General features: G+C 35.7%; 1 protein-coding gene and 1 pseudogene across 1 annotated transcript; one reads left to right on the plus strand and one right to left on the minus strand.

The window, feature by feature from the left end:
• The first annotated feature begins 14,277 nt into the window (after positions 1 to 14,277).
• Positions 14,278 to 14,432, plus strand: LOC123677223 (annotated as a pseudogene).
• A 7,041-nt stretch (positions 14,433 to 21,473) lies between these two features.
• On the minus strand, positions 21,474 to 22,768 carry LOC123674944 (E3 SUMO-protein ligase ZBED1-like). Its single transcript, XM_045610126.1, has one exon. It carries the CDS (start codon positions 22,372 to 22,374, stop codon positions 21,511 to 21,513), a length of 864 nt encoding a protein of 287 aa, XP_045466082.1. The 5' UTR covers positions 22,375 to 22,768; the 3' UTR covers positions 21,474 to 21,510.
• Positions 22,769 to 25,597: the final 2,829 nt, after the last annotated feature.

Below are 25,597 nucleotides of genomic sequence, written 5' to 3' on the forward strand. Positions count from 1 at the left end.
GTAGCGGAAGGTTGTGCAGTGATGTGTGAGGTTCTCGGACATTATATTCTCTCACAATATACTGATGGAATTCGAAATGATAAACGGAATAAAAAGAGATGATAGCTCAGATGGTGGGTGAGAGCGTGAATAGAAAATAGAAGTTTGTCCGGAGCTACTCATTTTATAGATAATGAGTTGTGTTACACGTTTCCTGAAGATTTTAAAAATTTACTCAGGATGTCGGAAAAAAACTTCCACTTTTTATTGGAACGTGTATCTCCTTTAATACAAAAAAAAGATACAAATATGAGGGAAGCCATACCAGCTAGAGACAAATTAATGATAACACTACGCTACTTAGCAGCAGGCAATAGTTTTAAAAGCTTGGAATTTTTCTTTAAAATACCTAAGTCAACAATAAGCAAGTTTTTGGTAGAAGTTTTGGACGCTTTTATAACTTCGTTAGGAGAGTTTATCAGAGTAAGTACATACAAATATATTTTAAGGAAATTCAATCAGATATTATAAATGATTACTAGTGGAAATCGTTGAATATTTATTGGTAAAAAGTTAACAGCTAACAAACATAAAGTTTTTGTTCTCATCTTTTGAAATATAGAATATAAAAATAAAAATAGGTCACACAAAAAATATAAATAAATTCGAAAATAAATTATTCTATTATTAATAGATTATATAGAATCATTCAAAATTCATCACAGACGATTAACAGTTCACAACATTAATTATTTTTTCTTACTCTTTGGAACGTAGAATAACTCAAAATAAACAATAAACTCAATAAACACAAAATATTCAAAAAAAAATTTTTTTAATGAAGATTACGAAAATTGGGTCGTTCCGGAGTTAGCATCCATTGCAGCAGATAATTCGCTAACCCATGTATCTTGGCTCGTCGAAGTGGAAGAAAAAGAATGTTGGTCTCTCTCTGCGTTGTGTTGCCCATCAGGTTGTACTGAAGAGGAAAACGATGAAGAATATTTCATGACAGCACCTAAGATACGAGTGACCGTCTCTTGTTGCAGCATCAGAGCACTTTCTGCAGGAAGTGTTCTCAATAGAGACGCAACGTATCTTCCGAAATGGTCGAAATTATCTTCCTTGGAAGCTGCTCTCTGAGAAATATTCTCCAACTTTTCCATTGCGGACATAATAACATTTGGTGTGTTATTATTTTCCATGAATCTTTTTTTCTGAATTCTTTTTTCCCTCAACCGGTTCATTTTCAACGGCACTTGTGAGCTATGAGTTGGAGTTTCATATTCACCTAAATGGCTGATTGAATGCCCATCTATCATGACTCCTTATGAAGTTATGTCGACTCATTCATTTTGTGCCTCTCTTCGCAGGTGTTCAGAATCTGCTCCAGTTGTGGTTATCTCAGATATACCTTCAGATGATGAGCAAAACTGAAAAAAAAATTTTTTTAAATATTTGTTTGATGTGTTGTACTACTTAATTCAATTTTTTAATTCAGGTTCCATCAAGTGAGGCTGAATGGAATGATATAGAGGCTGGGTTTCAAGATAAATGGAATTTCTTGTCTTGTATCGGAGCCATTGATGGAAACACATAAAGATAAAAGCCCCAGCAAAAAGTGGCTCTGATTATTTCAATTACAAAAAAGATCATAGCATTATTCTTCTAGCCTTGGTGGACCACGATTATTGCTTTACGTACGTTGATGTAGGAGCAAATGGAAGGTCATCAGATGGCGGCGTTTTTGGCAACAGCTCGTTATTTGAAGCATTAGAAAAAAAATTATTGAATATTCCAAAAGATGCCGTTATTGTTGGAGATGACGCTTTCCCATTGAAAACATACCTTTTAGAGCCGTATAGTAGGAGAAATTTAACGAAGGAAGAAAAGGTTTTTAATTATCGTCTATCAAGGGCCAGACGAATTTCGGAATATGCTTTTGGTATTCTGGTAAGCAAGTTTTGAATATTTCATAGAGCTATCGATCTCAAGCCAGAAAAAGTGGATAAGATTGTTATGGCTTGTTGTTCCTTGCATAATTGGTTAAGAAAAACCAATAATGCCTATATTCACCCCGGCCTCATAGACGAGGAAGATAGTAATTATGAACATATCCCAGGACTTTGGAGAGATAATCAGATATGTGGTCTTTTACCGATAGAGGAAACATCATTCAACAGAAATCCAACAAGATCAGCATCCCAAAAGCGTGACCAATTGTGTTCATATTTCAATGAAAAAGGGGCGGTTCCATGGCAATGGCAAATGATAGAGTAGTAAGACATGCATTAAAAATAAAGTGTTTTGAGAAATTTAATGTATGCTTACCAAATTAGACAGTGTTTCACGCGTTCTCACATGAGGTCTTAAAAACGCATCCATCAATTTGAACCAAACCATTTTTGGCTTGTATACATCGTCTGCACCAACACCACTTCTTGTACTGGACGCAGTTTTTTTAAATTCCTGAGAGTAGGAATTCCGTAAATTTTTGAATTTAGTGATAACATGGGAGGCATTGAAATTCGTCACATTTAGCGCTTCTGCAATTCGTTGTGCTGCTGCAGCCCGCTTATCTCTTTTTTTATAACCCTCATCGGTCGGGTCCCATAACACCTGTTCATTTCTATAATATTCTAGGAATTTTAATGTCTCAGCATCACCAAATCGAATTATACCACCCATTTTTAAAACACGACTTTCCTTCTTGAATTCTTCAACGCAAATGAAAATCTATCCATAGAAACTACCCCGGCGAAAGAATATTCAATTAAATTCGCCAAAGGGAACGCCGACAAGCTTCAATGAGAGCGACTTTTTTTAACTTCTATCTGGATATTTATGAATAAAGGTAAAGGCTATTTGGAGTAGATAAAATTTGTCGGTATTCTTTCTTTTTATTTATTACCGAATCAACGTTTGTGGCTCCAGCTTAATATTTTCTCTAGATATTATCCAAAAAGTACCCCTGTTTTCTTTGACTGGTGCTGTTAATATTTTTATAACATTCCTCGGAATAATCAGAAAAAAGTTATCCCCGCACTTTAATTTTTTTGGCGAAATTAATTTATAATATAATTGTGCCAAATTATGATGGTCAGATTTTTAGAAATAATCAACAGTTTTTCCCTCATATGCAGAAAATAAGAAATATCAGTATCACTGGTAACCCTGTGTGGGAAGTTTGTCCGGCACCTTTTGATTTTCGAAAAAAAAAATTTCAGTTATATCTCGAAAATGGAATGAAATTGGTGCAAATGAATATGGTTTTTACTGACATGATGAATCTTTTCCGAACATGAAATTCCATCAAAGTCCGGTATACTAAGTGAGAAAAAAAACGAATCGAAGTTTTTCCCTCATATGCAGAAGATAAAAAAATCAGTATCACTGGAAACACTGTGTGCAAAGTTGGTCTAGCACCTTTTGATTTTCGAAAAAAAAAAAATCGAAAATCCAAATGTGCTGGGTTGACCTTACTCACATCAAAAAATTGTGCTACACCCATGTAAAGGTAGGTATTCCGTAGAAATTTCCACAAAAAATTAATCAAAACAAAAAAATTAGAAAAAGTTGAACCAGTTTTGGTCTTTTTGACCGAGATTTGTTTTATACACTTTGATGTCTTGGATTTGTACACATATTTCAATCGAAAATTCTTGACGTCAAAGGAAATACTTTTTTCCTTAACCAATTTTCCGAATCGGCTAGGTTGAAAAAATATGAGCTTTTGAAAATCCATAAAAAAAATGTTATTTTCTGTTATATCTCGAAAATGGAATGGAATTGGTGGAAATGAATATGGGTTTTATTGACATGATGAATCTTGTGCGAACATGAAATTTCATCAAAGTCCGGTATACCTACTAAGTGAGAAAAAAAACGAATCGGAAGAAATAGTAAAGAAAAACAGTGTTTTTTTGACCTCGGGAATCTTCGGTTCAAATATATGTACCAGCAAAGACTCACTCTGTATAGTTGGTCTACTATATACATATTTCTGCTGACTGATGTCTGTCAGATTTTCAAACAATTTACTGATAACTGATTTCCATCCTTTGAAGAAAAAGTAGAGTTATTCCTGAAAATCTGATCAGAACGAGACAACTGCACAAATGTAGCAAAAGTATCTGAATCAATTTTCGCCGAAGAAAAACGAAAGTGCAGGACTGACTTTCTTCAATTTTTTTTACGGAAATGTCAGGGGCACAACTTCCCATAAATGCAGCACAATTTTTACACATATTTTCATAAGAAAAATCGAAATACAGATGTGCTGGGATGAGATTCTTCTAATTTTTGAGTGTTCCTGTGAAACCAAAAAAATTTATGAAATGAGTGCTGGCCTAGCTTTTAATTGAATTTTGTAATATTCAGTAAAAATTTATTTCATCCGTCGAATTACAATAACATGTTTTGGGAAATATTTTCAAAGTCGTATTTAACAAAAAAAAAAATCAATTTAACAAAGTATCACAAACCTAGTACAGCTCAATTCATTACAAAAAAAAAATCGAAAATAACCCTTGTCTACTTCCACTATGGTCGCTCCAAGACCACGCAACACGTTAAATATCTAACATGTTTGATATCCCATTTTACGTTCGTGCCGGCTGCGAAACCGTCCGTTTCGAGAATAGTTTCACAACTCCTCCGTTAACATGAGTCGATCTCCACACATAACAAACCTCGTTTGTGCTTCACTACCCGTGTCAACTAGGATAAATCGTTCATTTCGTGAACGGGTCGTTTTCCATGTATTCTTGAACCACAGCTGTGATACACTACCCATGTCAACCTAGCTTAAGGCCCGGTGCACACATCCGACTTTTGCAGTTACGACACCCGTTGCGGTGTCGTACCTATTCAATGCACACTACATACGACACCGTCGTGGTTGCGGAGCCGGATCAATTCACTTCAATGAAGAGCTCAATATCCAATTCCCTCTCTGCCATTGTGCGAACTCACGACAAACGTCGTATGTGTGCGCAGGCCAATTTGGAATAGAGTACTGAGAGATCGCATGTACGACTGCGGCACAGTTGCGGCCTAGAGGGACATGCTACCAAAAAACGACCGTATGCTGGCAGTTACGACGTCGCAACTGCACGGCCGGTAGTGTGCATGCTCCCATTTGATTCTTTGTATCACAGGCCGCAAGTACGACACAGCAACGGTGTCGTAACTGCAAAAATCGGATGTGTGCACCGGGCCTAATAGTAATCTACATGCCAAATATGGTTATGCCTCGAAGCCTACTTCCAGAGTTATGAATTTTCGATATACAGGGTGAGTCTTTGACTTGTACATATATTTTAACCGAAGATTCTTGAGGTCAAACGAAACACTTTTTTCATTTACCATTTTTTCCGATTCGGCCCGGTTAAAAAGATATGGCCATTTTAAATTTTCATAATGAGCTAATTCACCCCTGGAAACCGGAACACTGAAGTTATTGCAAGTATAAGATATTGCAGGGACGTTTTCCAGATATTTTAAAGACAAGACGCACAATTCCATTGCTTAAAAATAAAAACAATACCAAAGAAAGAAACAATTATCGACCCATTACTGTTGTTAGTGTTTTTTCTAAATTGTTCGGAAAAACTATGTCTTCGCGTTTGATGAACACTGAAGTTTTTGCAAGTATAAGTATATATATGATTGTTTCACTAAAAGTCCCACAGACAATTATTTGAGTGTATAGTTTATGTTTTTCTCGGGGTGTTTCTCAGAAAAAATAGTCTTTCATAGTGTAATTTGCGATTGTTTTGATTGGGTTCAGTTATTCATTCGTGATAACTCGTATCAGATCAGCACATGTCACTTCGCGAACATATCTAAAGCGTAGCATACACGTCAGGATTGAAAAAGGAGGATGGCAACAAATGAAAATATAACAGCGCTTTTGAAGAGTTGGGAGTCGCCACGAATAATAGATGAGAGACTTATGAGAAACGAATAACTAAAGTTGAGCAGGAAGTTCTAGAAATCAAACGAAGATCTTTAAAAAATAACATTATTGTATCTGGACTGGAACTGGACAATTCTGATCTGCCACGTTCCGTTATATCTAAGTTAAATGCCCTATTGGATATAAATCTGGTGGAGATAGAAATAAATAATATCTTCAGACTGGGAAAAAATCAACCAGTCATAAAGATCGAATTTCTGTCCTACTTAGCGAAATTTAAAGGTAATCAGTAATAGATACAAATTAAAAGGATCTCGTATTTACATCAACGAAGATCTATGCGAGGAGGATCGAGGGGATTTCAAACTTCTGCGGCAAAAACTAAATTTGGCGAGAGCAACTAACCAGAAGGCATACATCCGTCAAAAGTTTCTGGTTGTGAATGGTGAGAAGTTTTCAGTGGATCAACTCAGGAAACAGACTGAACCTGAATCGGAACAGGAAATAATTAACAGCGCACCTAATAGCCCTGCCCCAATAGCTCGTTTCAAACAGATGGTGACTGAGAACGAACATCTACTATTAGAAGAAGACTCCAAGATCAACAAGGAGATCTCCCTACTAAACCAGGTACTAGAGAAAACTAAAGACTGGGAGGAAAGAAGTAGGACAAGGTCACAATCATCAGGGACCGGAGGTAGCAAGAAAGATCAGAAGACTAGTGGTAACGGAGGCAAAACGAAGAAAGGTGGCTAGACGGGAAGTATAGATTGTGTCTTGCCATTTAAATTAGTATATTTCCTTATTTTTTTGCAATTGAATAGTATATGTGTATAATTATAAAATTGTTTTTTTTTGTGGTATTGATATGGATCAATTTTTGAGGGATTTTGAAGGGGAACCGCATGGGAATGAGTATATATGTTGTATTGAGGAACTGGATATTTTAAATATAGCTTCAAACTTCAAAATTGTACATAATAATATTAGGAGTATCGAGAAGAATTTTGATGAATTCAAATTATTGTTGAGAACTTATAGAGAGGAATTTAATATTGTTGTTTTAACAGAAACATTTATTATTGCAGACTTAGAACTTTTTAAGATAGAGGGATACACATGCATATACAACAATGGAACTTTCAACAGAAACGATGGAGTTGTTGTTTATATCCGGAATAATTTAGAGTACAGCGGGAGAATAGTACCTGTAGGACAAACAAAAGCATTGGAATTAGACCTCATACTGGAAAGGAAAAGGATTAAGATAACAGCCATCTATCGTTCACCACAAAGTTGTCAAAAGACGTTCAATAAAGACTTAAGCGATTACATTGGTAAGATTAATACGTATGATTATCATGTCATTATTGGCGATATTAACATCAACCTTCTAGCAGACAATGAAATTGTTGATGAATATAACAATATATTCAGTTTTTATGGGTATAAATCTTATGTAAATAATGTAACTAGACCTTCAGGGGGTAGTTGCATAGACCATATATTTTTGAGATGTCGTCAACCTATTCCAGAGCAGACTAAATCATTTATTGTTCGTACGGATGTGACTGATCACTACACAATTCTGTTATGTCTCGATTTCATGAAGAACCTCCGAGGAAGAACAAAATACGTTATAAAGAATAAATAGACTATAAGCGGTTGAAGGATGATTTGGGAAAAGTTGATTGGAAGGAATTAATAAAGGATAGAGAAGTGGATATCGTTGCAGAACTTTTTATGGAATTGTTGAAACAATACTCAGAGGGGCACACAACAAGGATTGAGCTGAGTTACAGGAAATCAGGTAAAAGCGATTGGATCGCTCCAGGATTACTCAAAGCAATAAATAGGAAGAACGACTTATATAGGACAATGATGAGAGATCAATTCAATACTGGATTGAAACAGCAATACAGAGAATACCGAAATATTCTACAGAAGATAATTAGAAATGCTAAAAGGGAATACATGAATACGTATATCAAAAGTATTACTTCGAAAACAAAGGCGCTCTGGTCATATGTGGATAATCTATGTGGCAGGTCCAAACCTGAAACAGAGATAAACTCAATAATAAATATGGAAGGACAGGAAATAACAAATAAGGAACTGATTGCGGAAGAATTTGGGAGGTATTATGGCGAAATAGGAAGAAAACTTGCAGAAGCCATACCCCATACACTGGAGGTAAATGAGTGTGAAGGTTTCTGCGATGAAACATTGTTTCTATTCCCAACATGTTTGAATGAGGTGAAGGAGATGATTCAGACATTAAAGAACGGTGGAGCCCCTGGTGATGATGGCATTAGAGCAGAACTCCTTAAGAACATTAAAGATGAAATAGCTGAACCCATAATGTTACTAACGAATATGTGCTTTGAGTCTGGTAAATTCCCCAGAATATTAAAAGTGGGTGTCGTTAAACCAGTATATCGGTCGGGAGAAAAAAACAATATGACAAACTATAGACCTATTTGCCTTACATCTAATGTGTCAAAAATATTGGAGAAATTACTGAAGGTTCGCATCGTGAAATTCCTGGAAAAAAATAAAATACTATCAGAAGATCAGTACGGCTTCAGAGAAGGGAAATCCTCAGAAGATGCAATTAGAAGACTGATAGAGAGAGTATACGGTTGGTTGGATGGTGGGAGGACGGGTTTATGTGTCTTCATAGACCTTGAGAAGACGTTTGATACTGTTTCACACAGAAGACTATTAGATAGGCTCTATCGATATGGATTCCGCGGCAGACTTTATGAATTGTTGAGGAGCTATTTAACAAGTAGGCTTCAGTTTATAAAGGTGGGCAACTGTTCTAGCGCAGCGAGATATGTTGAATATGGAATACCCCAAGGGACGGTGCTGGGACCGATATTGTTTATCGTTTATGTAAATGGCCTATTGATGATGAAGAAGAAGGGTGAAGTCATTAGTTTTGCGGATGACACCGCTATTCTATATGAAGATGATTCTTGGATAAAGTTGAAATCTAAAACTGAAAGGGATCTTTCTATTATAAAACAATGGTTTGAGGTGAATAAACTTACATTGATTTTGAAAAAAACCAAATATTTGCCATTCGCCTCTTATAAATCAGGTCTACCACAAATATGTCCTCTAACATTCAACAATCAGACGTCAATACCAGAGGGTGATTCAATAAAGTATCTAGGCGTTACGGTTGACAAACATCTGAAATGGGACATTCATATAGATGTTTTGGTAAAGAAGCTGAGATGCCTCCTGTTTAAATTCAAACACCTAAAAAAATACCTAAATACAGAAAAGGTAATGGAGATATACCGTTCCTTGGGCCAATCTCTAATAAGATATGGAATAATAGCTTGGGGAGGAGCATACGAACGCCATATACAAAGAGTCGAAGTAGTTCAGAAATGGATACTTCGAGTTATCTATGGAAAACCCCATTTATTCCCATCAGACGGTTCATATGCCATATCAGGAGTTATGAATCCTCACCAGTTATTTATGGTACAAATGTTGATTGCAGTCTGTCTTGAGAAAATCAAACTGAAACAAACCGAATGTGAAAAAGAAACTAGGAGTAAAAACACTTATTATATCCCTAGAGCCGAAAAACGTATTGGACAAAGATATTTCACATACTTAGCACCGCGCATTTACAGAATATTCCCAGGGAACCTGAAAAATATAAAAAATATCAAGAAACAAAGAAAAATCATAATAAAATGGGTAATTGAAAAAGGATTCCGATTGCTGATTAATCCACGATGGTGAATATTGTCCTATTTTGTGTTCATCTCTGGTGTACTTACCTGTAGATAAGATTTTCATATTGTATCATGGTTTCTCAACATTATATCCATAGTCACCAGAACAGTTGTTTTGGTATAAAGATAATAAATTTCCGAAATTTGATTGAAAAAGAATGACTCTCGATGCTTTCTATTCCAATGTGGGTACTCGTACATGGAGTACAATAGTTTTAGTGTATATTTAATTAATTCTTTTTGTATTTGTTGAATTACATTTACTTTTCTTCACTAGATATTTATGTTGGCTACTGTAATAATGAATGTACTATTTGTATATCGCGTACAGGCTTTGAAGCCTCTGCGATTAATGTTTGTGATAAAATAAACTACATTATTATTATTATATGTTTGAACCTTGGAAATAAGCTACTTAATTAGAAAAACCATCATTAACTCACTTTTAACATTCCATTCGTTGAACAAAGTAGTATTTATAATACAATAAATGAGTTATCTCAATTTCATTGACGATAAAGATTAAATATTTTTCTCTTGATTTTCTATTTCATTTTCGATAATCATAACGAATTGATCTCGCTACCACCCATATTAGCTCTGATATTCATAATTAATATCCATGCATTTATTATAATATATAGATGTTTTTGTTTATTTCATTTCGTACAAGAATTGCCATTTAACCTTACATTCTCAAATAAATAATATTCATCTGTGAAATTTCTAACACAGACTAATATAGTCTGTGGTTTTGAGTTTGAACTTCAAATTTCGAGTGTTGCAAATTTAAACACAGTAGTTCGAATAATCTATGTTCTAACCTGAAATATTCATTTACGTTTAGGTACACTGTTATTGTTGATATTATGTTAGCATGAAATGAAAATCATCGAAGATTTGAAGAAACCCAACAGAATATTGAAGTTCCATGCATATTTCCAAGAAATTGAAAAAGAATTCCCAAAATAATTGTGTGGATACAAAATAAATCACTGTGCATTCTGATAGAAAGCAATTCCTTTATGAAATGAAGCATTTGATTTGTTACAACTATCTCATAAAAATATTGATCTGCATCAATATAATCTGTAATAAATGGAAAATGTTAGACTCTTTTTGTAATCAAATTGGTTCTATAACATGTACCTACATTATAGCCAACTCTACTACTTGATTCATCTTGATTTTGCCATTGAAAATAAATGAGAAGTATTCAATATAGATATCCACAATTGAATATCCTGTTTCTTTCAACTCAACTAATTTGTTTTCACATTAAAACAATTATGGCACTGTAGGAAGTATGTCAATCATATGCTCTAGAATGAATTTATGGAATAGCAAAAGAATAAAAGTATTCAATCTCAATCACATGAAAATTTGTCTAGTATGTACCTAGTGGTCCAAGTCACTAGTGGTATGTTTCGATGTGAGTTTGAATGACCTGAAGAAGAATACAGTAATGTTGGATAGCAGCAGTCTTTAGTGGGATATTGATTGTTGTCATCATAATGGGACTATTTTGTGAAAACTTTTTTGAACATGGGATTTATGGGTGATTTGGACTTTTCAAAATAGTTGAACGTTGATTTTAATGAAGTAACTTCTTATTATCAGAGCTGTGCCAAAGCTCAGTAATTTGTTATCAAATCGAGGAGTTGAGGTGAGCTTATTCAAATAACTTCATTTTCAAACTAAGTTGGCTAGTACTTCAATTCTAAAATCTGAGACATGACATCATAGTAAATATTCATTTCTGTTGTTTTTTTTCACAGCAGAACAGAGTTGCATTTAGCCAATGTACCCAATTTTTTGAATTTATAATAATAATAATATAAATTTATTTTCATAATCAGAGTACATTCCGAATAGAAAACAAGTCAAAGTACAAAAAGACCTTAAGGATGAAACAGAAAAAAATAACAGAAGTATGTCTCAAATATGGAGGTCGATATCCAGGTACTCACTTATAGAGTACGGTTCAAGGTTCAGAGTAGCTTTCGAGTAGCATTCTTAAACTCTCTGAAATCAGATAAGGTTTGAAATTTTTTTGGTAGCTTATTGAAGAATTTGAGGCACATATATTCAACATTTTTTTGAGTTAATACAAGAGAGCACATGGGAAAATGGAAAGAAAAATTCGTCATGTATTATTTAGATTTCTATAGCCCTCGAAGTAGTGATCATATTTCTTCAGGAAGAGGATACATTTGAAGATATAAAGTCCCGTGGTGGTTAGGATTCCTTGGCTTTTGAAATGTCCTCGACAAGATGTTTTGGCGGATAAACCGAGCATGGTTCTCAAGGCTGTCTTCTGAATAACAAAATTTTTCATGATGTCAGAGCTATTGCCCCACATGATAATTCCATAAGACAGTATAGACTGAAAATTGGAAAAATACACTGTTTTGAGTAAATTATAGTCTGCTTGTTGTTTCAAAATTCGCGATGTGTAGAGAACAGAGTTTAATTTACTCCGTAGAGAAATTATGTGTTCTGACCAACACAACTGATGGTCTAATATCATTCCCAGAAAATTGGTACTGGTAGATACGTTTATGGACTTTCCCATAAGATCAATAACTTCTGGTTTTATGATTTTTGAATGCGATGTACCTAAAATTACACACTGCGTCTTAGCAGAATTGATGTAGAGTTGGTTTTGTAGACACCAATTTGAGACTGTGGAAAAAGATCTTCGGGCCACCTCGTAACTCTCAGCAATATTAGGTGCGGTGATCAGTAGGTTCGTATCGTCTGCGTACATGTAGCACTTTTCGACGATTGGTGCGATGGAAGGAACATCCCGTTGAACTTTTTCATCTGTCATAACGTTCTCCGGCAAGTCATTGATATAAATCAGACAGAGGAGAGGCCCCATGATACTTCCCTGGGAAACTCCAACCTCCAACAACTCATCAGATGACTTGTAGATAATTCCGTTTACCTCAATGGACACTCTTTGACGCCGGTTTTCTAAGTAACGCCTCATTAGATTCAACTGTTTGTCTCTTATTCCATATTGATGTAGCTTACGAAGCAAATTATTATGTACCACGCAGTCGAAAGCTCTAGAAAAGTCGATGAACAGCCCTACCGGGACACCACCTCTCTCCACGGCTTGAAGAATTGAGCTCGTTAGTTCAAAGATCGCAGTTTCTGTACTCTTGGTCCTCAAAAATCCATGCTGATATGTCGAAAATATGTGAAACTTATGAAAAAAATTCAAGAGTCTATGTACTAGTATTCTTTCAAACACTTTGGAGAAAGAAGTCAACAAACTTATCGGACGATAGTTTTCAAGGTCTTCACTGTTTCCTTTCTTGTAAAAAGGTTTCACCACTGCTATTTTCAGAGATTGTGGAAACACACCTTCTTTAGACGCCATGTAAACTATATGAGCTAAGGGCTCCGCGATGATCCTGATGGATTTTTTATGACAGTCGGTATTCCGTCATAGCCAAAGGAGCTTTTATTTTCCATTTTACTGACAGTTTTGATAACCCCTTCTGCAGAAATTTCGAACAGATAAAAGGATCGTAATTTTTGACTAATCGGACGAATTTCTGAAACAGAAGTGAAATTAGTGGAAGTCTGTGTTTTCAACGTCTTAGATATATCTATGAAATATTTGTTGAATGATTCAGATTCAGATGTTGAGGATTGTCAGATGTTATATGTCCATTACTTTTAGTTTTGCGGCCAGCTATTTGGTTGATTAGATTCCAAACTGTTTTATTTTTATTACTTGAATTCATTATTTAATCTCTGATAAAATGAGTTTTATTAATTTTGAGGCTTTTGTCATACAATTTCTTGGTTTCTCTATATAGACCTGAATATTCTTGGCGAAACAGAGACACTGTGTTTAGATAGTCTAGTCGGTATTTGATATTCATTATCTCTGGAGATCTATCAACATATCTTTTGTGGAAATTCTTTACTTTGATGTTAACAAGGGGAAAAGCTCTATCGAATATAGATACATATCTTTCGAAAAATCTATCGCAAAGATAATCCACATTAATATTGTTTTGAATAATTGAGTGATCGTTCCAATTTTCAGCAGAAAGCAATTCCAGGAACGTTTGCATAGTCGATTCATTGATCAATCGAATTTGTTTTGAGGTAATTTTAGAAGCAGTATCTGAAATTGTGAATGAAAATTGTTGGGAGGTGTGGTCAGACAAATGAGATTGGATTACAGCAGTTTCGTAGTCTTTCAAATTTGTGATAACATTATCAATGCAGGTCGAAGAAATTGGTGTTATACGAGTTGTTTCAAAAATAGTTAGACTGGCATTATAACCTTCCAGAAGTGAAATGAATTTTTGTGTTTCTAAATTACAAGAAAGTATATTGATATTAAAATCACCAGTGATATATTGATTGTCTGCGACGTTTGTCTCCGTCCGAATTTTTTACGATAATTGTCACTAGATTAGTACGCAAACTAGATGAACCGAAGATTTTGCGCCGATCGACTGACGTATTGACCCTTCAGTGCGGTCGTCTCAGTCATTGGAATGGCATTCGAGGAGGTTCGCAGTTGGCGTCTCGTATTTCGAGGGAGAGTCTATTGCGACTAGTACCGAGAAATCGAACATAAAAGATTACCCTGAACGGTGGATCACTTGGCTCGTGGGTCGATGAAGAACGCAGCTAATTGCGCGTCAACATGCGAACTGCAGGACACATGAACATCGACATTTCGAACGCACATTGCGGTCCTCGGACACTGTCCTCGGAACACTCACAGATAATTTTTTTTTAAGATCAAGTTACTCGAAAACAGCGCTTTGTACGAGAAAATATGAGGAATACATTCATTTCTCAAATTAGCCAAATCTTCAATGAATGTTCAAACTACTTTTAGGAGTTGGGTTCTTCGAATTTCTGGTATTTTATGGGATATAATGTTCATAATGAAGAAATTGAAAGGCGCGTAGGGAATCTTATGTTCGGAGAAGATGTATTACATCAAGGAAAAGCTATATTCCAAAAATCATTTCCTTCGATAGAATCATTTACGAGATATAGCCGAAAATCACAATTTTTTTATCGATTTTCAACAGCCTTTGTAGCTGGGCCGAATCGGAAAAAACTATAAAGGAAAAAAGTGTTTCTTTTGACCTCAGGAATCTTCGGTTAAAATATATGTACAAGTCAAAGACTCACCCTGTATAAGGGTTGAAAAAACTACCCTGGATCCCAAAAGAAGTTGATAATTTTTTCAATGTGTATTCGCATCACTACATATGGTTAGGTTCTGATGCGGAGCCTCCGGAGATATAAATTTTTTTAATTAGACGCATGATAATTTGAGTATAAGAATTGACAAAATATCCCACGGTCTATAGAAAGTCAATATTTCCTTCAACTCTCAATACTATAGGGAACCCACGTTCGAAATTAATATCCGAATTCGTGGATATTTCTATAAAACAATCATTATTAGGCTGCACGCCACTGGTCACTGCCTTCAGGTGTTTCCGTCAAACAGTCTGCTGGAAACGGTCTGCCAAGTTCACACCGGTAAATTTTTGGGCCTGACAGCATTTGATTGTAACGAGTGTTCATTAAAATTCGTGGTCAAGAGTGGTGTGGAGAAATAAGAGTTATTTTCTGTTCGGTTTTCAAAGCCAACATTCCACTGTGCAACAAGTGCTCCGAATAGTGGAACAAATCACGGATGGATATAACCGCAAACAAATCAAATGCTTTGGCTACATCCAAATGTAGCCAAAGCATTTGATTAAGTACGGCACAAAACTCTACTATAAAACTGCTTGCGGCAGGTTTCCCACTCTCCATGGTCCTTTTACCTTCTTACATGCATTCTCGCAAGTTTAGAGCCAGAGTTGACGGAGTATTGTCTTCAGAGAGGTCTCTTTCAGCCGGTGTTCCGCAAGGATCTCTGCTGTCTCCAATATTATTCCGACATGCCAAAAACGGTGAAAACCTCCATGGCACTGTACGCTGAGGACACCGCCATTCTTGCCAGTTCTTGGTGTCCCAAAATGGCAACGAAGTACCTACAAGAAGCCGTCTGCAAACTTCAATCTTGGTTTGCTCGATGGAAAATTGCAGTAAACCCTGGGAAGAGCGAAGCAGTTCTTTTCAGCCGAAAGAAAAAAGATCCCGTCGGACACGTCGTAATGTTCGGTTGGAGGATCGAATGGAAAAACGAGGCCAAGTATCTGGGAGTGATACTTGACAAGAAGCTCACTTGGAACCAACACGTTACATCAGCTGTGACGAAGGAGAAGACAGCAGCGGCAGCATTGCAACCGCTACTTTGCAAAAGCAGCAAAATGTTTCTTTCCAACAAGCTTCTTTCTTCTTTATGAGTCAATCATTCGGCCGATCATATCTTACGCTTGTCCGGCTTGGGGATACGCCGCAAAGACGCATCTGTAGAGAATTCAAGTCGTGAAGAATACGATTCTAAGACGAGCCGTAAAAGCACCTTGGTTCGTCAGCAACGTACGGATACATGAATACCTGCAAATACCATTCCTAGACGACCATCTAATAGATCTGAGCGTGAAGGCCTTCATTAAAATGGAAAATAACGCGAAATCTCTTATAAGGCAGGCTTGTGACAACGATGAAAAAGCTCCTAGAAAACACAAACGACCGAAGATGGCACTTTCCTGTGTTAAAGCCAAATCCTTACTGGCACAGAGATTGTGTAATGATTACACAAACTTTCCGAGTGGCATATTGCCACCTGCTAGAGCAGATCGAAATAGCTCATCAGAGGTGAATTATATTGAGAAGGAGCAGTAAAAGGCTAATAGCCGGACTGCAAAAGAGGAAGAAGTTCTTAGTTCTAAGTAATGAAAAATTGTTGAGTATTAGACGTTGTAGAGTGAAAGTTGCGCAACGAGGTGCGCAAAGTGTGGGAGGGAGAATACGTGGTAAATACTTGGTACGTGAGTATTTTGAATGTATATTTCCGTTACGACTTTTTAATAGTAGTTTCTTAGTACTTTTCAGTACTGTAGCCGTTGCGGCTTTTTCAGTAGTTGTTTTTCAGTACTTTTTAGTATTGTAGTGTGTTGTTAAAAAGAAGTTTTTGAGTGTAGTGGTCCCCAATGTTCCATTATAGCTCGAAATAGTAAAATAATTTTGTGTGTTTTCCGAATATAATTTTGAAGATTTTCAAGATGGAGAGGAAACCTACCAGACCGATAACCAATGAAGACATTTTGGGCTTCATGGGTGAAATCGGAGAGTTGAGTGCGACTGTGGCTGTACTCAAACAGAGAAACGCTGAGTTCGAAGCGAGGCTTATGCAATACAAAAAATTAGGCCACGCCCGCTTTGGAGCAAGCTTGGCCAATGACGAAGCCGCTATCGACATGGAAGTCGATCAGCCAATTCTGCCGAACAATAAAGAGACTATCGTTGGATTAGTCTCCGACGAAGAAGAGGAATTCCAACTCGTCTCAAGGAAAAAGAGGAGGAAGACCGAATCCCCGGAAGATCCCAAACCGGTAGATTTAGTACCAAGAAAATGTAGAGTGTCGCCAATTATCCTGCGGACAAAGGAAAATTGGTCACAACTCATAAAATTTATGAAGGAGTGTCAAATTAATGTTCTGAAAATTCAGAACATTTGAAATGGCATCAGAATCCAACCTGCTGAACCAGACGATTGAAGAAGGATTATTAAAATCCTTGATCAAAAAGATTTGCCGTACCACTCATACCAACTCCCGGAGGAGAAGGTACTGAAAGTGGTACTAAGAGGCATCCTCGAAACGGTTGAAATGTCAATCGTTCTAGAGGATCTAAAAAAACAAGGCTTCCATCCAACGGGAGTCTTCAGAATGAAGAGTGGAAAAGACAGGAAGCCAACTCCCCTGGTCCTCGTCCACTTATCCAAAGACGAGAGTCGTATTCACGACGTCAATAACAATAACAATAACAATTATCTTTATTTCCAAATTTTACATATAGTATATACATAAAAAATGAAATGACGTCACAATTGCATAAATAAACTAAACTAAATTCTCACATCTGAAATAATCGCATAAAGAATATGGTTCCAATTCAATTAATATATTCTTTATGAACCTTTTGAATTTTCCTAAATTGTAACAGTTCTTTAAGTTATCAGGTAACTTATATTATAAAATTTTATGCCCATATAATAAGGTCCGTTTTCTAAAATAGATAATCTATGTTGGGGATAAATTAAATCTTTCGTTCTTGTATTATAATTATGTGTTCCCCCAACATTGAATCCATCCTCATTTTTAAAAACAAAAATTAAACATTCATATATGTATAAACCATAAACTGTCAAAATATTTTTATCTTTAAATTTACCTCTACATGAATCCCTATACCCCATCTTGAATATGGTTCTAATTACTCTTTTTTGTGAAACAAAAACTGACTGGATTGCAGAACTACTTCCCCAGAAAATGATTCCATATCTCAAAATCGACTCAAAATTTGCATAATATAAGATTTTAAGTGTTTCTTCATTCATGTAATGAGTAACAATTCTAATTCCATAGCCAATGGAAGCTAATTTTAAACACATTTTATTTACATGAATGTCCCAGTTCAAGAATTCCTCAATTTGGACACCTAAAAACTTTGTATGTGATACAGGCATTATTACATTATTACCAAGAGTGATGTTGTTTGGAATAATTGGCGACTGTTTCGTGCGAAATAGTATAACATTTGTCTTAGACTCATTTATGGATAATTTATTCATGGAAAACCATTCACTAATTTTTAAAAAGCACTCTTCTACTCTATCATTCATTTCATTGATATTCTTTGCGTTAATTAAAACATTGGTATCATCGACATAATTCGTTATAGAATAATTGTTCAATGATAATGGGAGGTCATTTATATAAATAATAAAAAGAATAGGACCTATCATACTTCCTTGTGCTATTCCTATGTCGACGTCTGTGATTTTAGATTTTATATTATTTATAACAACCTGTTGTTGCCTACCGAAAAGGAATGATTTTATCCATTCATACGCTTTACCTCTTATTCCGTATTTTTGTAGTTTCTGAAGCAAAATATTATGATCAACGCAGTCAAAAGCCTTTCTCAAATCAATAAAAATGCCCAAGGCTAAATTTTTATTTTCTAAATTATCTAAAATTGTGTTCACGAATTGGTAAATGGCCGTATTTGTTGATCGCCCTCTCAGATAACCGTGTTGGAATCGAGAAAAAAGATTATTTTCAATCATATAAGTAATCAGTCTGGAACACATAACAAGCTCGAAAATCCTGGAAAATGCCGGTAATAAACTTATTGGCCTGTAATTACCAAGGTCATCCGGGTTTCCTTTTTTAAAAATCGGTTTGATTGACGCCAGTTTCAATTGATCTGGGAATATTGAGAATCTCATAGAATTATTTATTATATAACATAGCACTTCTGCTAGCTCTTTAATGGCAAATTTAACAATATTAGTCGGAATGCCGTCATATCCACTACAATATTTGTTTTTCAGCTGACTTCCTAATTCTATGAGCTCATCAACACTCACAGGTCTCAAAAACATTGATTGATTAGCGTCCGGTATCAAGAGGGAAAAATTTCCTGAAACCTGATCAAATTGAACATCTTTTACTATTTTTATGAGGTATTGATTGAAATTTTCTGCTAACTGTATTGAATTTTCACTAAATGAGTTGACCTGATGAACATTTTTTCCTGTCAGTTCACTACAAATAGCCCACATTGATTTAATTTTGCAGTTTGATTTTTTAATTCTTTGTTCATATTCTAGATTTCTTTCTAATTTCAACAAACTGTCATATTCTTTCTTTAACGCAATATATTGACTTTTATATTTTATATCATTATTAGAAATCACAAATAGTATGTCTAGTTTTGCTTTAATTTCATTAAGTTGGGTGTTATTATTATTATATTGGTGTTTCTTATTTTTATTAATCGGTTTTAGGGGAAAACATTCGTTGAATATATTGAGAAATTGATTAATGAACACACGCCATTGTTCATTCACATCAGACTTCTCAATGAGGTAAACATTATACCATGTCTCTTCTACAATTTTACTGAGAAAAAGGGTCTTATTTGTTTCACTAAAAAATCTTCTTTTAACTTGTAATGTTTTTATGTCATTGCGTAATTTTCAGGGTTTATCAACGTCCGTGCAATCGTAAATTATGAAGCCAGCCTGCCAGCCTGATGTTTTTATTGCTTCGGAACCTTTGTCGGCAGTTACTACTGATGCACTCTAGCCACATAAGTTCCGTGCGAACGATTGTTTTCGAAATCCGGACAAATAACAGAACGTCCAAGCAGGCTAACTAATAAAAAAACTCAAATGATTCTCTTCCTCAATTGTAATTGTCGTTGGTGGAGAATGAATAGGAATAATTGTATTTTTCTCTCGAAAAATTCATCAAATATAGTTGGGAAATTCGATTATTTAGGGACTGTTTTAACTACCCATTTCTTAGTTTTTTGTTGTGAAATTTTTAATTTTTCTCTCATTTTTTGTTACAGTATTAGCCCCTTAACTATTTCGATATATACAATTATAAAATGAGTGTATTCTGTTTGGAGGTTGATTACTCATCATTATTATTAAATAAATAAACGTCTGAATATATGCATATGGCTAATTATTTATTATTCGATGTCATAAAAATCATACCTTTTCATTTAGAGATTTCACAATTCTTTGATTAGCTCAGAAATTAATAGAAAATATCAGATATATTTAGGAAATTTAATTATTCAATAACTGGTTTTACTATATTTTGTACATTTCTGATTGTTACTTTTTCTGTTTTTCTCTTATTTTATTTGATGCAGTATCAGCCATTCAATATTATCAATATATATTCACATGTGAATTATTGTATTTGTAGGTATTATTTATTTTTCGATGTCCAAAATTATTCATATCCATATTCCACAAATCTGTTACCTCTAAAGAATTAACAGAAAGACAAAAGAGCTGAGTTTTGGGTGATTCATACAAATAATAATAACAAGCACGGTCCGTGCTCAGCGTTGTGAAACGTGAACGTTCCTGTTCCTTTATGATATCAGTGAAATTAAAGCGTGATCACCGTTTAGGTATCGGATTCGGTTAGCGAACGTTCCGTACAGCTAGAGATGAGCGATACCGTGATTTCCAGATCACGTTGTGAAACGTTCCTGTTCCTTTATGATATCAGTGAAATTAAACTGTGACGGTGATCACCGTTTAGGTATCGTATTCGGTTAGAGTCCGTTCCGTTCCCTGTTCCGCAGCACTGGGAGTGGGGTCACCCCACTACCAGTGCTGTACGGAACGTTCGCTAAACGAATCCGATACCTAAACGGTGATCACGTCACGCTTTAATTTCACTGATACTGATATCATAAAAGCGCTAAGCAAGCACGGACCGTGCTCGTTATTATTATGTGTATAGATCACCCGAACCTTAGCTCTTTTGTCTTTCTGTTAATTCTTTAGAGGTAACAGATTTGTAGAATATGGATATGAATAATTTTGGACATCGAAAAATAAATAATACCTACACATACAATAATTCACATGTGAATATATATTGATAATATTAAGTAGCTGATACTGCAATAAAATTAGAGAAAAACAGAAGAAGTAACAATCAGAAATGTACAAAAATATAGTAAAACCAGTTATTGAATAATTAAATTTTCTAAATATATTTGATATTTTCTATTAATTTTTGAGCTAATCAAAGAATTGTGAAATCTCTAAATGAAAAGGTATGATTTTTAGGACATGGAATAATAAATAATAAGCCATATGCATATATTCATATATTTATTTAATAATAATGATTCTTATTCATTCTCTACCAACGACAAATTGCTATTGAGGAAGAGAATCATTTGGGTTTTTTTATTATTAAGTCTGCTTCGACGTTCTGTCAATATATTTCCGGCTTTCGAAAATAATCTTTCGCACGGAACTGATGTTGCTAGAGTGCATAATTGATCTTGTGCGATTTTAGATAAATACGGTAACCTTTCTTTGTGATTTTTCCACCACAAGAGTGAATTCTGATGGCGAGATATAACACCCTCTTCAATGTATCCCTGTATTTCAATAATTGCACGAGAATTGTGTGTGCCTTTAGGTTGTACAGAAGCAATGGTTTTGTCGAAAGTACCCCAAATAGACATAGAATTCACATTCCCGATTTCTTCCATGGGTTTATCGTTTGATTCTTTTGCTGCGCTACTTGGATATAACTCACTTGACTCTTCGGAGATTTTTTCTACAATCATTTTCATTATATTTTCTTTCGTATTTTCAGCCATGGAAGGATTCGAAAATGCAAATTGTTTGAATTTGGGATCAAGAAAAGTACTCACTGCTAATGTGTTATTGTTTTCCACATTTCCTAAACGTTCCTGAAAACTGCCTCGAAGTCGTTGCACTACATTCGTCACAGTTTCCGATAACTTTTTCCTCAGTAACTCTTCCAAAATATTCTTCAATCCATTACAAATGGGGATCACTAACGAAGAGGTGCAATAATTTTCTCCACTCAGAGATTTTGTGGCTTCTTCAAAAGGTTTTAATATCAGACACAGTTCCTTTATAATGTTCCACTCTGTAGCTGTAAGTACAGGCAGTTCTTTTTCAATAATGGCTACAGTACTTTTCACAGCTTCTTCTAAAAATATAAACCTTTCTAGCATGCTAAACGTGGAATTCCATCGGGTCGGAACTTCCAATATTAATTTTAAGGGCGTTTTTCCCACGTTTTCTTGATATTTTATTAATTTTTGGGATGAAATGTTACTTTTTTTAAAATGCTTAACTATTCCCCGAACTTTATCAATAGTTTTTTGGATGTCCTCATTTTTGAGCCCATCTTTCACTAGCAAATTTATTGTGTGCGCTAGACAGCCAATATGTTTCCATCCTATGTCTTGAATTGCTTTTTGGATGTTCGCAGCATTATCTGATACTGCAAATATCACTTTCCTTTCAATACCCCATTCCCTAGTCACTCTTCGTAGTTCCGCAGATAAATTTTCGGAAGAATGACGTAAATCGCAAGCCGAACATTCAAGTAATATTGATTTTAAATAGAAACTGTGAAATAATATCAAATTCAAATCCACTAGCAGCTAGAAGAGGGGCATCAGGGGCTGCAGCCCCCCTCAAAGATACCGACGATTCGAAGAAAGTTTGTCAATAGAAAAACCATACCTAACGTCTCTAACGTGTTTTCATTTATTTTTTATAATACAGAATACAGTACCAATTATGTAGTAATTCAGTAGTTATTATTTCTTTGTAGCAAGTATTATAATTCAACAAGTCCTACAAAAATACTTCTCAAAGCCTGCGAAGTTGCCGACAAAGGTTCCGAAGCAATAAAAACATCAGGCGGGCTTCATAATTTACGATTGCCACGGACGTTGATACGCCCTGAAAATATCTGTGAAATGTTCAAACAGTGATCCCGTCACGCTCTGTATTCGTTTTGCGGAACTGTGACTACCTGTGACAGTCTGATATCAGTGATTAAATCACAGTTCGTGAAATATCGCTCATCTCTACGTACAGCACTGGTAGTGGGGTGACCCCACTCCCAGTGCTGCGGAACGGGGAACGGACTCTAACCGAATACGATACCTAAACGGTGATCACCGTCACCGTTTAATTTCACTGATATCATAAAGGAACAGGAACGTTTCACAACGTGATCTAGAAATCACGGTATCGCTCATCTCTAATTGCAATACTCCAGCATGTGGGATTCTCCGAATCTGCGGTCGAGTTTATTCGCAGCTATTTAACATATCGATCTCAATATGTAGAAACGCATAAGGGTTGTTCAGATGAGGGAACTGTTTTCTGTGGCGTACCACAGGGCTCCGTACTTGGTCCGTAACTTTTTTGTATGTAGGTTATAATGTTGTATCGACTTCAGCTACGCCGATGACAAACAGTTGCTACACAAATTTTTGTCCTCTGAGGTGGATCAGGCATGTGCTAGGATTAACGACGATCTAGAGAGCTGGCTTATGATTCACGCAAGCATCATCTTGATCTGAAGGGCAAAAACAAAATTAATTACGTTTGGTAAGCATAGATAGCAGCTCCAAAGCAGGTTGAATATTGTATTGCGTGATGTAATACTACCTTGCGAGACTGCTGCAAGAAGTTTGGGTGTTCTGATTGACGCGGACTCGAGATTCAAGGAGCATGTTACGAAGTGCATTCAGAGGGCGTACGCTAGTCTGAAAAGTTTGTACCCTCATCGTCATTATCTCACAACTAAGTTGAAGGTTACGTTTTTGCTATGCGGTTTACGGCCCATGTCTTACGAGCAAATTCAAGAGAAAAATATAGATGATTCAGAGATCATGCTTGAGATATACATACGGAGTTAGGAATTATCAACCGGTCACAGTGGCGTACCTAGACATAAGCCTTGGGGGGGGGGGGGGGGATAAAGAAAGAAAAAATTCAATTTTTCCTTCTTTTGAAAAAGTTTTCCAAAAAATTTTGCTTACTCATAATAAGATTGTGATATATAAGGTTGTTACATATAATGGATATTCCTTCTGGGGGGGGATATATCCCCCTTATCCCCCCCTTGGGTACGCCACTGACCGGTCATACATAAGCTCTCTGATTGCAATTGGCTGGATATGGAAAAACGTAGAAAGTTTCACTGTTTCAATCAATTATTCTCTTTAAGACCCCTCCATATCTTTATAAAGAATAAGATACCGCTCTGATGTTCATACTTTGAACCTTCGACATCGAGGACTGCTCGCTCCGGCTCCTCATTTTACAACTATTTTTACCAGGTCGTTCACGTGCAATATATATGAAGAATATAATGATCTGCCTCTCCCCTTGAAGTCTTATAGTTTACCTTCCTTTAAGAGAAGATATGGGAGGTTTTTGTTGGATGATACATTCCATGGTTGATTCTGTGAAGGTATGGGTACGCATCACGGCCATTTTTTTTTAGTTTTTTTTTCTCTGTTTTATTATGTTTGGCTTCACTTGATGATTTTTTTTTTGTGGTTACTCTATTTTAAATTCAATATATATGTGTGCGGTGCATATATGGTTGATTTTTCTGTGAAATTTAATAATATAATGTTTATTCACTATAAACATGAAAAAAAATTACCAACATAGTTCTTGGGAACTAACTCATACTCAGTTTATACTGTCGTATCCCTTTTGCAGACAGTATGTATTTCTTTTTTCTTGTTTCATTTTATATAGATATTTTAATGTATCATAATTTGTACATTCTGGTTTCAATCCACAAGGCTGGCAAAGATGTTAAATTTCCGCAGAACTACCGTCCGATCAGTCTTCTCCCGTGCATAGGGAAGATTACGGAGGCGGTCATTCTGAAAAGATTGAAGACAATAACGGAAGAAAAGAAGATTATACAGTTGAAACAATTCGGTTTCCAAAGCCAACATTCCACTGTGCAACAAGTGCTCCGAGTAGTGGAACAAATCAAGGATGGATATAACCGCAAACAAGTCACAGGTGCTGTGCTCTTGGATGTAGCCAAAAAATTTAATAAAGTATGACACGAAGGACTGCTATACAAACTGCTTGCGGCAGGTCATGGTCCAACTTTTAGCTTCTTACCTGCATTCTCTGCATTAAGTTTGGAGCCAGAGTTGACGGAGTATTGTCTTCAGAGAGTTCTCTTTCAGCCGGAGTTCCGCAAGGATCTCTGCTGTCTCCAATATTATTCACAATTTATGTATCCGACATGCCAAAAACGGTGAAAACCCCCATGGCACTGTACGCTGACGACACCGCCATTCTTGCCAGTTCTTGTTGTCCCAAAATGGCAACGAAGTACCTACAAGAAGCCGTCTGCAAACTCCAATCTTGGTTTGTTCGATGGAAAATTAAAATAAACCC

This window comes from Harmonia axyridis, chromosome 3, assembly GCF_914767665.1.
Source record: "Harmonia axyridis chromosome 3, icHarAxyr1.1, whole genome shotgun sequence".
NCBI classification, from domain to species: domain Eukaryota; kingdom Metazoa; phylum Arthropoda; class Insecta; order Coleoptera; family Coccinellidae; genus Harmonia; species Harmonia axyridis.